Consider the following 13023-nt stretch of genomic DNA (forward strand, 5'->3'; position numbering starts at 1 on the left):
GCAGGAGGCTTCCCAGGGTTTCAGGTGGGGAATATTCCCGTCCTACCTGGAGACTGGGGATTAAGCCCAGGGGCAGAGGCTCTAACCACTGAGCTATGACACTTCCCCAAAGGTAAGGCAGCCCTGTAGCTATGTTTTTTGGGGGGCCTCCTGCTTATTCTGCTGACTGGGGCCCACAAAATCCTACCCTGCTGGCCTCAATAGGAATTAGGTGTAACTGAGATGAGCCTGTGTTCTTCTCTGTTTACCCTCAGAGTCATTTTCTTTCCTTCCACCTGTCACTCAGATTTTAAACTGTAAGTTCCTGAGAGCAGGGAACTGCCTTCCTGTTGGTCTTCCATGAATATTATGCACATCAAGAGCTTTCGCTAGCATTCTCTTTCGTAATGTACAATTTATGTAAAATATATCAAAGAATAATTCCCACAAGTGAGTGGCCAAACAGAGAGAGGTTTAAGGCTCTTTAAGCTAAGTGTTCTGGTTTGCTCAGTTAAGCAGAGCAGGGATTTCAGATAGATGACCTATATATCTTTTGCAGTTTGCTGCAAGGAAATATAAATAACATGCAACACACAGACACACAGTGTGTATTAGTTTACAGAAGGCTGGGTGGCCATCTGTCAGGGATTCTTTAGCCATGATTCCTGCATTGCAGGGGTTGGACTAAATGACCCTTGGGTGTAGTGGTAGTAGTAGTAGTAGTAATTTAATATTTGTCTCTCCAGCCACTCTGGGCGGCTTCCAACAAAGATAAAAAATACATTAAAATTGTTATGTACTGAAGTTCTCACCCTGGGCCAGCAGGGGATACTGTAGATAGTTTTCAGTCAGGTCCACATATGCAAATAAGGGATCGAAAGTGACGTTCAGTGATTGGATAGTTACAGAAAATGGTTACTGTTGGGTTCTAGTGGAGCTCTATATAAGCAGGCTGGCTGAACCCTTCAGTTCTGTTCTGGCCTGTGAATAAACAAGAGCTGTTTGAAGAATCGCTGTGTCGTCTGATATGTTCACCCACAACTTAACAAAAATGTCACACATTAAAAGCTTCCAACTCTGCAATTTTATGGTTCTAGGAGGGAGGTATCCCTCAGCCCCCGCCCCCCCACCAGGGTCTTGTCATATTAGGGAAACTTGGCAACATTCTGGCTTGTGGATAAACAATCACAGAATCAGAATTGTAGAGTTGGAATGTACCTCCAAGGTCACCTAGGCCAGGCATCCCCAACCTGTGGCCCTCCAGATGTTTTGGCCTACAACTCCCATGATCCCTAGCTAACAGGACCAGTGGTCAGGGATGATGGGAATTGTAGTCCAAAACATCTGGAGGGTCGAAGGTTGGGGATGCCTGATCTAGTCCAACCCCCTGCGATGCAGGAATCACCATGCTACACATGGCAGGTGCTCCTATTCTGTTGGCAATTTAGCACCCAGGAAAGGTGTCGGGCTGGGGCCAATCAAATCAGGAATGAAAGGCCATCTCACGACCCCAGAACCAGGCCATCAACCGGATCAGGAGTGTTCTCAGGTATTCTTTATTAAACATGCACGCATAGATACAGGCAGCTTTTAGCAAGGAGGAGTGAACTTTGGCTGGTCTATATGCAAACATCCTTGGCTTATTTCTGGGAGCTTTCAGACTTCGGTTCGCTGGGCAGAACTGCATCCCAGAGTCCTGTTTTGCACCACGTGGTCATTCCATCACACAAGTCTGCCCAGGCAAGCGGCTTCTCTTTGGTTTGGGGATCAGGAAATTCTGCGCTGCTGACTTTGCAAGGAAACGAGACCTGAAGCTATGACTGATTTGGAGCGGAGAAGCAGCAGTTCAGCTGTGTTGGCAGGAAGGTGGAGGTTCTTCCACAAAGAAAGAAAGAGAAAGGAAGACCTTTGCTCAAACTTGAGGCGAGGGCATCGCCCAGTCAGGTTTCCCACCAGCCACTGGCCTAAAACCAGGGCCAACAGTGTTTGGGACAGCTGCTGGCTGGAAGTTGCTGAGTTGTGAGGAGCCATGCAGACCTTTCCCTGCCACACGGGGACCCACAAGCAGTTTGCCGCAGGACCTGGCCTCCACCAGTGCCAGCTCAGCCTTGACCCCAAGGCAGGCCTCGCCAAGGAGACGAGCGCCATGACGAACTTCCTGCTGTGTCTCTTCTTCTTCCCAAGATGACAGGGGAGAGTCAGGCAGGAACTCCAGCCCAGGAAAAGCTCCTCCTCCCGCCTTCCTCGCGGGAGAGTCCATGGCCCTCAGGAGGTGTTGTGCTTTGGGGTTGGCCAGCTGGCTTGGGAACAGCGCTCTCTCTTCCGAGGGCACGGCAGGTTGGCCTCCCAGGTGGAAAAAGTGGCTACTGGCAGCAGCAAAGCAAGGCGGATTGGAGAGGGGGTACTGCTGGGGTAGCCCTGGACAGAGCTGCCGGCCAGGGTGAGGGGCAAATCCTGGGTGAGGGAGGGGTGTGGGGAACGCGGCCAGAGGGCGGCATTTCTCTTGGGCTCGGAAGCAGCAACAGGAGTTGAAGATGCAAGAAGTTGAGATGGACCCAAGACCTGGAGAGGAAGAAAGGAAGGAAGGAAGAAGAGTTTGGGTTTGATGTCCCGCTTTATCACTGTTGGGATACTGCCGGGAAGACAGGGGCATCAGGCAGGCATCAGGCAGGCCCCCAGCTGCCTCCAGCCACCGGCCGGCCGCCGGTCTCCCTTGGAGCAGCAACAAACAGCGAGACGAGCCTCAGATACGTTTAGAGACGTGTGTAAATCATCACACAGCAGATGCGTCGGACATAGAAATGTGCAAGCATATTTACAGCATTTATTCTGCATAGTTCAGGAACAAAGGAAAACATGTCTGCTTGCCTTCGTCTCCGGCAAAACAGCAGTAACACAAAAGCAACATACAGTGGTTCCTCAGGTTACGTACGCTTCAGGTTACAGATGCTTCAGGTTACAGACTCCGCTAACCCAGAAATAGTACCTCAGGTTACGAACTTTGCTTCAGGATGAGAACAGAAATTGTGCTCCGGCGGTGCGGCAGTTGCGGGAGGCCCCATTAGCTAAAGTGGTACTTCAGGTTCAGAGCAGTTTCAGGTTAAGAATGGACCTCAGAACGAATTAAGTACTTAACCCGAGGTACCACTGTACAACGGAAGTTCCCAGCAGACTGTGATGGATGTAAACAGGCATGTGATACGCAACAGTCATGCCTGACCCTTTTAACGTGGAATAGAACTACAGTGGTACCTCGGGTTAAGTACTTAATTCGTTCCAGAGGTCAATTCTTAACCTGAAACCATTCTTAACCTGAAGCACCACTTTAGCTAATGGGGCCTCCTGCTGCCACCGCACCACCGGAGCATGATTTCTGTTCTCATCCTGAAGCAAAGTTCTTAACCCAAGGTACTATTTCTGGGTTAGTGGAGTCTGTAACCTGAAGCGTCTGTAACCTGAAGCGTCTGTAACCCGAGGTACCACTGTATATCCTAACAATCGCTACCCTGAGGAGTCTCAAAGTGGCTCACATTCTCCTTTCCCTTCCTCCCCCACAACAAACACTCTGTGAGGTGAGTGGGGCTGAGAGACCTCAAAGAAGTGTGACTGGCCCAAGGTCACCCAGCAGCTGCAGGTGGAGAAGCGGGGAAGCGAACCCGGTTCACCAGATTACGAGTCCACCGCTCTTAACCACTACACCACACTGGCTCCCATGGAAGGAAGGAAAGAAGGAAAGAAAAAGAAAACAAGGAAGGCACAGTCCCCAGAACAGTTAAAAGCAAAAAAATGGCCAGTTACTTGGATGGCTTTAGAAGAATTGTAGAATTGGAAGAGACCCAAAGTGTCAACTAAAGAGGATTAGATCAAGCATGAAGGGCCAGGCTGTCATCGGCTACCAGCCACAATGGCTCTGTTCCACCTCTCCTGTCAGAGGTGTCCTGCCTCTGAATACGAGTTGCTGAATATGAGTCACAGGTGGGCAGGATGCTGCTCACGTCTAGCTTGCAGGCTTCCAAAGGCATCAGGCTGCCCATGGTGAAAACAAGATGTTGCTACAGTGCTAACTCAGGTTACATACGCTTCAGTTTACATACACTTCAGGTTACAGACTCTGCTAACCCAGAAATAGTGCTTCAGGTTTAGAACTTTGCTTCAGGGTGAGAACAGAAATCATGCTCCGACGGCGCAGAGGCAGTGGGAGGCCCCATTAGCTAAAGTGGTGCTTCAGGTTAAGAACAGTTTCAGGTTAAGTACGGACCTCCAGAACGAATTAAGTACTTAACCCGAGGTACCATTGTACATGGGCCATTGGCCTGATCCAGCAGGCTCGTCTTAAGTGAAAAGGCATCTCCAGGCTTTTTAAAATGACTTGTCTATTTGTAACATTATTCTAAGGGCTGCAAAGTTTAACTGATCTATCAAATAAAGACTCATTCCCCCTGTTAATCTGGTGGGAGGTAGTGCTGTTTGATTAATACAAGCACGTGCATTTGTGTATAGGGGCTGCAGCTCAGTGGCTGAGCTTTGCATGCACATTTAAATCAGCACTTTATTCAGAACCATGAGGACTAGAATCTTACTTCATTTTAAGGGGAACCACTGTATCTCAACAGCAGAGCATTTAGTTTACATGCAGAAGGTCCTAGGTTCAATTCCCAATATCTCCGGGTAAGGCTGAGAATGTCTTGAAAACTGCAGAATTACTGTGGCTTTATTGTTATTTTTTTAAAAAGTTGTGTTTTGCTGTAATTCTTGTATACAGCCCGCCCCCCACTCCATCCCATGATTTTGAAAGAGTGAAAAAAGATGCCAGCATCACTCAGTTTCCAGGATGGAAAGGAGGTGGGACCAAAATGTGAGAAATTGTTGTTGTTGCTTGTTTGTTTGTTTTAAAGAGATGTTTTGACCACAGCAGGGACGCGGGTGGCGCTGTGGGTTAAACCACAGAGCCTAGGGCTTGCCGATCAGAAGGTCAGCGGTTCGAATCCACGCGACGGGGTGAGCTCCCGTTGCTCGGTCCCTGCTCCTGCCAGCCTAGCAGTTCTAAAGCAAGTGCAAGTAGATAAATAGGTACCACTCCGGCGGGAAGGTAAACGGCGTTTCCGTGCGCTGCTCTGGTTTGCCAGAAGCGGCTTAGTCCTGCTGGCCACATGACCCAGAAGCTGTACGCCGGCTCCCTCAGCCAGTAAAGCGAGATGAGCGCCGCAACCCCAGAGTCGGCCACGACTGGACCTAATGGTCAGGGGCCCCTTTACCTTTGACCACAGCAGGAAACTGAAGTTTGGAGGTGAAAGGGAAAGGCGACTTTTCATGTCAGCGGCAAAGAGGGAAGTTAAAATTTCTCCCCAGTCCTTCCATGCTGGACTTCCTATAATTTCAACTCATAGGCTCTCCTGTCCGTGGAACTGGGGCTGAAAGATCAAGCATAAACTGAGCCAGGAGAGGTTGGACCTGGCACCCACCGCTAGGGGGCGCAAGAAGACCACAAGTCCAGTCCAGGGCCACCGACTGGTCACTCACCGGTCTCCGTTTCCTTGCTGACCTACTGAAAGAGCCACATGAGGTCACCTTGGAACAACTGACCCGCCAGCTAACAATTTGCCAATCCAAGCTGGCTGTTCAGCCTCCAAAAATATAATTCACTCTGATTCACAGCAGCTGATCTGGCTGAAATGTTACGTTATCACAGCCATTTACAAATGCTTTCAGATTAAAAATTGGGTTTTTTTACACTACTCTTGTTGGATTAAAAAAATAAAAATAAATATCCATGACCAATTCTGCAATCTTTTCAGAAGGTTGCTTTTATCTGCCTGTAGAATGGCATTGTTTCAGTCACGATTTGTTTACTGCCTTGGGCTCGTTTGGAGGAAGGGCGGGATAGGGATGAATTACTCAATTAATCTAATTTAATTAATGCCCCTGTCGTCCTAAATAAATACTTTTTTAAAAACTGGACTTTCTTTTCCCTTTAAAAAAAATATAAACAATGCTTGATTGCTAAAAAAACCCCAGCCAACCTCAAAGCAGTTTACAAAAACAAGATAAAACAATAAAATGATCAATAAGAAAAGCTATCAACAGTTTAAGGTTTTCAAAAAGTTAAAGTAATAATAAACTAAAAACAGATTATTTTGTTATTTGAAATGGCGACTTTAGACTTTAGGATGTGCTGGAAAACAAAACAAAGCAAGTCCTTGCCTGGTACTAAAAACAATGACAAGGCTGGCACCAGGCGGGCCTCACTAGGGAGAGCATTCTATAAATGGCGTGTGTAAGCGAGTGGGCCACGACAGAGAAGGCCCTGTTCTCTCATCACCACCTTCTGGAGTTCCCTCAGTCTCAGGGTCCAGGTGTCAAAGGGGACCCTGCCTTTGTAGCACCCCGCACACTTACAAGGGCTGGTGGCCACCGCTCCCATCTTCTCCCTGGGGTCCTCGAGGTCAAGGGTCAGGTCATGGGCGCACCTGTGGAAGGCCAGGTGGTCAGGGCAGGTCCTTCGGCCAAACATCATATTCTGTAAGAGCTGGAAAGGAAAGAGGGAAGGGCCACAGGACAGTGCTTAAAGGGATCGCCAAGTAGTTTTTATTTTAAAATGGATACAGACCACCTCTTATTCAAAAAAGCATTTCAGGGTGGTGTAGAAAGAAATTAAAAATTAAAGAAAACAAAAACAAATCACAACTCCTTGCAACAATACAATATTGGAGGGATTTAAAAACAAACAAACAAACTCTAAATTGAGCCAGTGTGGTGGTTAAGAGTGTCAGATTGGGAACAGATACAGCAGGGTTCAAATCCCTTCTTGGCGTTGAAGCCCGCTAGTGGACATGGGCCAGTCACTGCCTCTCAGCCTAATTGTGTAACTGAGCCCCTGAAGGACCAGGTGTGCAGCCTGGGAGTCATTCCGGACTCACAGCTGTCCATGGAGGCGCAGGTTAATTCTGTGTCCAGGGCAGCTGTCTATCAGCTCCATCTGGTATGCAGGATGAGACTCCACCTGCCCACAGACTGTCTGGCCAGAGTGGTGCATGCTCTAGTTACCGGTGTCTCCCGCTTGCACTACTGCCATGCGCTCTACGTGGGGCTACCTTGGAAGGTGACCCGGAAACTACAACTAATCCAGAATGCGGCAGCTAGACTGGTAACTGGGAGTGGCCGCCGGGACCATATAACACTGGTCTTGAAAGACCTACACTGACTCCCAGTATGTTTCCGAGCACAATTCAAAGTGTTGGTGCTGACCTTGAAAGCCCTAAACGGCCTCGGTCCAGTATCCCTAAAGGAGCGTCTCCACCCACATCGTTCTGCCCGGACGCTGAGGTCCAGCTCCGAGGGCCTTCTGGTGGTTCCCTCACTGCGAGAAGCCAAGTTACAGGGAACCAGGCAGAGGGCCTTCTCGGTGGTGGCGCCCGCCCTGTGGAAAGCCTTCCCACCAGATGTCAAAGAGAAAAACAACTACCAGTACCTGACATTTAGAAGACATCTGAAGGCAGCCCTGTTTAGGGAAGCTTTTAATGTTTAATAGGTTATTGTATTTTAGTGTTTTGTTGGAAGCCGCCCAGAGTCGCTGGGGAAACCCAGACAGATGGGCGGGGTATAAATAATAAATTATTATTATAATATTATTATTAACCTGCCTTGCAAGGTTGTCATGGGGATTAAATGGGCAGAGGGGGAACCACATACACCACCTTGAGCTCCTTGTGTGGGAAAGGTGGGCTTTAAATGCAATAAATAAAGAAATAATATGAATTAAAATATCATCATCTGAAATTGATGGGGCAAATAGAAAGGTTTGCGCCTGTCGCTGAAAAGGACACAGTAGGTGTTGCCTAGGTGCAGCACTAGGCGTGGCCTTGGTAGTGTATGTGGAGGGGGCAGTAGGCAGTCGGGGCACCACCACGGAGAAGGCCCCCGCTCTCTTCTCATGTACCTACATGACAGACTTCTGCCGAAGGGCCTCCTGAGGTTGTTGAGGGCTCCTACCATGCGGCTTGTGTAGAGGAATAGTGTGGCTTTCAAGGCCCCTCTAGGCATCCTTACTTTGCACCTACAATGGAGGGGCCCTCAGGGTTGTGCCCCACGGAGGACTTTAAGGTCCCTAAATAGCAACACCCTAGAGGTCCCGGGCCCTAAGGAAGTCAGATTAGCCTCAACCAGAGCCAGGGCCTTTTCAACACTGGCCCCGGCCTGGTGGAACGCTCTCTCTCATGAGACCAGGGCCCTGCGGGATCTGATTTCTTTCTGCAGCTCTTACTGTCAGGAAGTTCTTCCTAATGTTTAGGTGGAATCTTCTTTCTTGTAGTTTGGAACCATTGCTCCGTGTCCGCTTCTCTGGAGCAGCAGAAAACAACCTTTCTCCCTCCTCTATGTGACATCCTTTTATATATTTGAACATGGCTATCATATCACCCCTTAACCTCCTCTTCTCCAGGCAAAACATGTCCAGCTCCCTTAGCCGTTCCTCATAAGGCATCGTTTCCAGGCCTTTGACCATTTTGGTTGCCCTCCTCTGGACACGTTCCAGTTTGTCAGTGTCCTTCTTGAACTGTGGTGCCCAGAACTGGACACAGTACTCCAGGTGAGGTCTGACCAGAGCAGAATACAGTGGCACTATTACTTCCCTTGATCTAGATGCTATACTCCTATTGATGCAGCCCAGAATTGCATTGGCTTTTTTAGCTGCCGCGTCACACTGTTGGCTGATGTCAAGTTTGTGGTCAACCAAGACTCCTAGATCCTTTTCACATGTACTGCTCTCAAGCCAGGTGTCACCCATCTTGTATTTGTGCCTCTCATTTTTTTTGCCCAAGTGCAATACTTTACATTTCTCCCTGTTAAAGTTCATCTTGTTTGTTTTGGCCCAGTTCTCTAATCTGTCAAGGTCGTTTTGAAGTGTGATCCTGTCCTCTGGGGTGTTAGCCACCCCTCCCAGTTTGGTGTCATCTGCAAATTTGATCAGGATGCCCTTGAGTCCATCATCCAAGTCATTGATAAAGATGTTGAATAAGACCGGGCCCAAGACAGAACCCTGTGGCACCCCACTAGTCACTCTTCTCCAGGATGAAGAGGAACCATTGATGAGCACCCTTTGGGTTCGGTCAGTCAGCCAGTTACAAATCCACTGAGTGGTAGCATAGTCAAGACCGCATTTTACCAGCTTCTTTACAAGAATATCATGGGGCACCTTGTCAAATGCCTTGCTGAAATCAAGGTAGGCTACATCCACTGCGTTCCCTTCATCTACCAGGCTTGTAATTCTGTCAAAAAACGAGATCAGGTTAGTCTGACATGACTTATTTTTCAGAAATCCATGCTGACTATTGGTGATCACAGCATTCCTTTCTAGGTGCTCACAGACTGTTTGCTTAATGATCTGCTCCAGAATCTTCCCTGGTATTGATGTCAGACTGACTGGGCGGTAATTATTTGGGTCCTCTCTTTTCCCCTTTTTGAAAATAGGGACAACATTTGCCCTCCTCCAGTCTGCCGGGACTTCGCCTGTTCTCCAGGAATTCTCAAAGATGACTGCCAGTGGTTCTGAAATCACATCTGCCAGTTCTTTTAATACTCTTGGATGCAGTTCATCTGGTCCTGGAGACTTGAATACATCTAGACTAGCCAAGTATTCTTGTACTATCTCCTTAGTTATTCTGGGCTGTGTTTCCTCTGCTGAATCATTTGCTCCAAATTCTTCAGGTCGGGCATTGTTTTCTTTATCGGAGAAGACTGAGGCAAAGAAGGCATTGAGGAGTTCAGCCCTTTCTGTGTCCCCTGTTTGCATTTCACCATCTTCTCCTCTGAGTGACCCCACTGTTTCTTTGTTCTTCCTTTTGCTACGGACATACCCATAAAAGCCTTTTTTGTTGCTTTTAACCTCTCTAGCAAGCCTGAGTTCATTCTGTGCTTTAGCTTTTCTGACTTTGTGTCTACATGTGCTGGCTATTTGTTTGATGTTGTACTTAATAATGTTGTACTTTATCTTGTTTTTAAGTTGTATTTTAACCAATTGTTTTTACCTGGTGTTAGCCGCCCTGAGCCTGGTCTTGGCTGGGGAGGGCGGGGTATAAATAATAATAATAATAATAATAATAATAATAATAATAATAATAATTTGTAGGGATGATCGCTGGGTCCGAGGCGCACTCCCCACCCGCAGGCAGCCTCAGCCTCCCTGCACGTGTCACCTTGGTGTGCGGCGCACACTCCCCCTCACAGACAAAGCCACAGCTGTCTGAACATCGTGCCCTCTGTCTAACCTTTTGCGGTCTCAGTAGTCTGCGGTGTCCTGTCTGTAACCTTTGTCTCTGAGACCTTTGTCTCCTTCATCACACATTGTGCAAGGGAAAAATGACGCGGTGGAAACAGGTGCCAAAATAGCTTTGTGCCACCCCACGATCTCGGGACCGGAAGATGTGTAAAGGTCACAGCCCAAAATGTATCTGCCTGGGTTTGCATATTTGTGTCAATAAAAGGAGGCTGCACAGAGCTGGCCGGCAGCTTGCTTGCAGCTCACCTGTGCGCAGCTCACCTGCATTATCAACTCCTGCTTCCTGTCCCTCACTTCAATTATTATTATTATTAGTAGTAGTAGTAGTAGTATTTAACATGGAATGCATTTCCGTGGAGGATAAGGCTCTCGGTGTATTCCACACAGCTGCCAGAGCCCACCTCTGTCTGCGCACTGAGACTCCCGCCGCCACGAGGCCGGTACATCCTGGCCGCCCCCATCCACATCGGCCGAGAAGGAGGCTGGACGCCCCACAGCGGGTAGTTGATGAAGATCAGCTTGCTGAAGTTGAACCTGTAGGTGAACCTCTTGCCTTTCGTCTTGTGGAGGATGTGCTTGTTGTAGTAATACCTGCGAAGAAGGAGGAGAAAGGAGAACCGACGTAAGAAAGTAAGAAGAGCCCGGCTGCTGGACCAGCACCTTCTTCTCACAGTGGCCAACCAGAAGCCGCAATGGGAGACCTCAGAAGAGGGTTAGATAATCGTCCGGGAACGAAGCAGGCAGAGAAAAAGGCGGGCAAATTGTCCTGGAAACTCACATGCTTCAAGAAAGCCCACCCAACGCCTCCTAACCAGCCAGTACAGGTGAATGAGTAACGTGAGGTGAGCCAATGGCCACTGCCACCTGGGATTTGTTGTCATCAACAGGCAGCAGCCACCATGCACTTTGCTGGAAATCAAGCATCATCGTCATAATTAATAATCACTTGTTTGCCATCCAAAGCAACTTACAAATAAAATATGAGGAATGGTTGCGGCAGTTGGGTCTGCTTAGCCTGGAGAAGAGAAGACTGACAGGTGACATGATAGCCATCTTAAAACACCTGGCATGGGGAAGATGGAGCAAGCTTGTTCCTGCTGCTCTAGAGGGGTGGAGCCCAAGAAGGGAGATTCAAATGGCAAGAAACATCAGGAAGAACTTTCCCACAGTCATGCCACAGTGGAACGGGCTCCCTTGGAAGCTATTGGCAAGTTTTTAAACAGAGGTTGAGTGGCCCAGCCTTCTTTGGCTGTGGTTCCCGCATTGCAGGGGGCTGGACAAGATGGCCTTTGAGGTCCCCCCAACACCACCCTTCCATTATTCTATATCCATTCCCATCAAATCCAAGATGGCAACACCCAAGAGGCTCACAGAAGAAACAGCTCCTCCTGCTCTAACCCACCCTAGGAACATGGTTGTCGGACGCGGTGTAAATAAAGCACCCTAATGAGAACAGGGGACGCGGGTGGCGCTGTGGGTTAAACCACAGAGACTAGGACTTGCCGATCAGAAGGTCGGCGGTTCGAATCCCCGCGACGGGGTGAGCTCCCGTTGCTCAGTCCCTGCTCCTGCCCACTTAGCAGTTCGAAAGCACGTCAAAGTGCAAGTAGATAAATAGGTACCGCTCTGGTGGGAAGGTAAACGGCGTTTCCGTGTGCTGATCTGGTTCGTCAGAAGCAGCTTAGTCATGCTGTCCACATGACGCGGAAGCTGTACGCCGGCTCCCTCGGCCAATAAAGCGAGATGAGCGCCGCAACCCCAGAGTCAGTCACGACTGGACCTAATGGTCAGGGGTCCCTTTACCTTTACATGAGCACAGGATGCATTACAAAGACCTGTGTTGGCTGCTCCCCTCACCTGAGGGCCCGGCTGAGCTTGTCGTAGTTCATCTGGGGCTTGCACTTCCTCCGGCCCCACAGCCGCGCCACCTCGTCGGGGTCCTTGATGACAAACTCCCCGTACTCCCCCTGCTGCCAGGCGATGACGTGCCGGAACTCCTCCTTCTGCAGCAGCTCCAGGATGAAGTGCCAGAGCTGGATCTGGCGGGAGCCTGGGCTGGATTCAGCCTTGTAGGCCCAGTCTGGGAAAGCCAGACCTGCACGCAAAGCAGAGGGGAAAACAACGAGGAAAGCTCTTGGACAGACTTGGGGCTGCCAGCCTCTCCCCCTTTTGCTCCCCCCCCTGAGCTGAGACACCCCCCGCCCCAGATACGGGATGCCGCACTGCGTGAGCCCCTTCCTCATCCCACCCAACCCTCACCTGAGATCCAGTAGGAGCTGGGGAGAGAAGGGACCCCCTCAGAGATGCAGCCACAGTGCATCTTACCGACCTGTCAAGGGGCAAAAAAATCATTAGGACAAGGAGAGGCACCAAAACGCATTCCATTTATTGTTATTATTTTGGTAGCAAACGTCTAGCTCACAAAATGAACTAGGACGATCAAAGAGATAGAGTGGTTCCCCTACAAAGGAAGGCTGCCACACAACATCAGGAAGAACGCTGTGCTGGTAAGAGCTGCTCAAGGGTGGAATGGATTCCCTCAGAAGGTGGTGGACTCTCCTCCATTGAATGTTTTTAAACAGAGGTTGGATGGCCATCTATCTGCCGGGGATTCTTGAGCTGTGATTCCTGCAGTGCAGCGGGTTGGACTAAATGGCCCTTCTGGTCCCTAAAAAAGGTAAAAGGTAAAGGACCCCTGACAGTTAAGTCCAGTCACAGATGACTCTGGGGTTGCGGCGCTCATCTCGCTTTACTGGCCCAGGGAGCCGGCG

General features: G+C 49.2%; 1 protein-coding gene across 1 annotated transcript; it reads right to left on the reverse strand.

Moving 5' to 3' along the window:
* Positions 1-1486: 1486 nt before the first annotated feature.
* Positions 1487-12495, reverse strand: LOC128404212 (ETS translocation variant 3-like protein). Its single transcript, XM_053369687.1, has 4 exons — positions 12110-12495; positions 10654-10843; positions 6376-6505; positions 1487-2541 (listed from the first exon to the last, which is right to left on the reverse strand). Exons 1-4 carry the CDS (start codon positions 12493-12495, stop codon positions 1892-1894), a joined length of 1356 nt encoding a protein of 451 aa, XP_053225662.1. The 3' UTR covers positions 1487-1891.
* Positions 12496-13023: the final 528 nt, after the last annotated feature.

This window comes from Podarcis raffonei, chromosome 16 (genome assembly GCF_027172205.1).
Source record: "Podarcis raffonei isolate rPodRaf1 chromosome 16, rPodRaf1.pri, whole genome shotgun sequence".
NCBI classification, from domain to species: domain Eukaryota; kingdom Metazoa; phylum Chordata; class Lepidosauria; order Squamata; family Lacertidae; genus Podarcis; species Podarcis raffonei.